Raw genomic sequence first — 975 nt, 5'->3', positions numbered from 1 at the left:
GGCGCGCCCGAGCGGCCGCCTCACCTGGAATGGCCAGCCAGCGGGCCATCGCCGCGAGCGCGGTGCTCTGCACCTGGTCCTCGGGCACCAGCTGGTCCACCAGGCCCACGCGCAGGGCCTCGGCGGGCGGGAAGAGCGTCCCCAGCTGCAGGGCCTGCTCCGTGGCCCGGTGCCCGATGGTGTTCACCATGCAGTCCTTGAACCTGGAACACAGACGCTGGCTCGGGCGGCGGCGCCCCACGCCCCGCGGGGACGGGTGAACGCGGCTGCCCAGGCCTCACCAGAACGGCGCAACGATGCCCAGCAGGGTCTCGTTCAGCCCGATGACGCACTTGGGGCTGTCCGCCAGGACCCGGTAGTCGCAGCTGATGCACAGGAGGCAGCCTCCGGCCGGAGAGGCCCCCTGGGAGACACCAGGCTCAGGAGGGCGCGGGCCAGGCCCCAAGCCGCCCGCCAGGCTGCCCGCCCTGACTCCGCCCCGGCTGCCAGGGTGCCAGCCCCAGGGCCAGGCCCAGCGCTCCCCTGCGAGGCGCAAGCTTCGGAGCAGACGCATCCAGCACGAGCTCAGCCAGAGCTGCCAGCACCCCGCAGTGTCCCGGGAACCCCGCACACACTCCCCCTCCGTTCAGGCACCCCAGGCCCCACACAGGGGTGGCAGGCCCAAGCCTCCTGCCCTCCGGAGCCCAGCCCCATGGCCTCCCCTGCCACCCCCGTGCCTGGCTCAGGCCCCCCTGGCCCCCTCCAGGCACGCCAGTCCCTTCCCAGCGCCGCTGGACACGGCCACGTGCCGCCCCCACGCCGGACACTCACATTGATGGCGGCGATCACCACCAGGTTGGACAGGTAGAGCCGCAGCCACAGGTCCTGCAGGGCCTTCCAGAACTGTGCGTAGTGGGCTGGGTCACGCCCGCATAGCTCAGCGAGGTCCAGACCCGCTGAGAAGACCCCGCGGATGTCCTGCGGAAGAGGCCGGGC

At 72.8% G+C, this 975-nt stretch overlaps 1 protein-coding gene across 1 annotated transcript in view; it reads right to left on the bottom strand.

Annotated features, from left to right (window-relative positions):
* The window catches only part of ECI1 (enoyl-CoA delta isomerase 1), a 5,450-nt gene that overhangs the window by 1,470 nt on the left and 3,005 nt on the right, over positions 1–975 (bottom strand). The window contains exons 4-6 of the mRNA XM_004691818.2: positions 811–968; positions 282–403; positions 25–203 (exon numbers count right to left, since the gene is read on the bottom strand). Coding sequence (XP_004691875.1) covers positions 25–203; positions 282–403; positions 811–968 — 459 coding nt within the window. The remainder of the gene's footprint in view (positions 1–24; positions 204–281; positions 404–810; positions 969–975) is intronic.

The sequence above is a fragment of the Condylura cristata genome, unplaced genomic scaffold (assembly GCF_000260355.1).
Source record: "Condylura cristata isolate star-nosed mole 26May11 unplaced genomic scaffold, ConCri1.0 scaffold00032, whole genome shotgun sequence".
Taxonomy (NCBI): Eukaryota; Metazoa; Chordata; class Mammalia; order Eulipotyphla; family Talpidae; genus Condylura; species Condylura cristata.
Note: the sequence above shows the minus strand (reverse complement) of the source record. Positions and strands in the feature narration are given on the sequence as shown.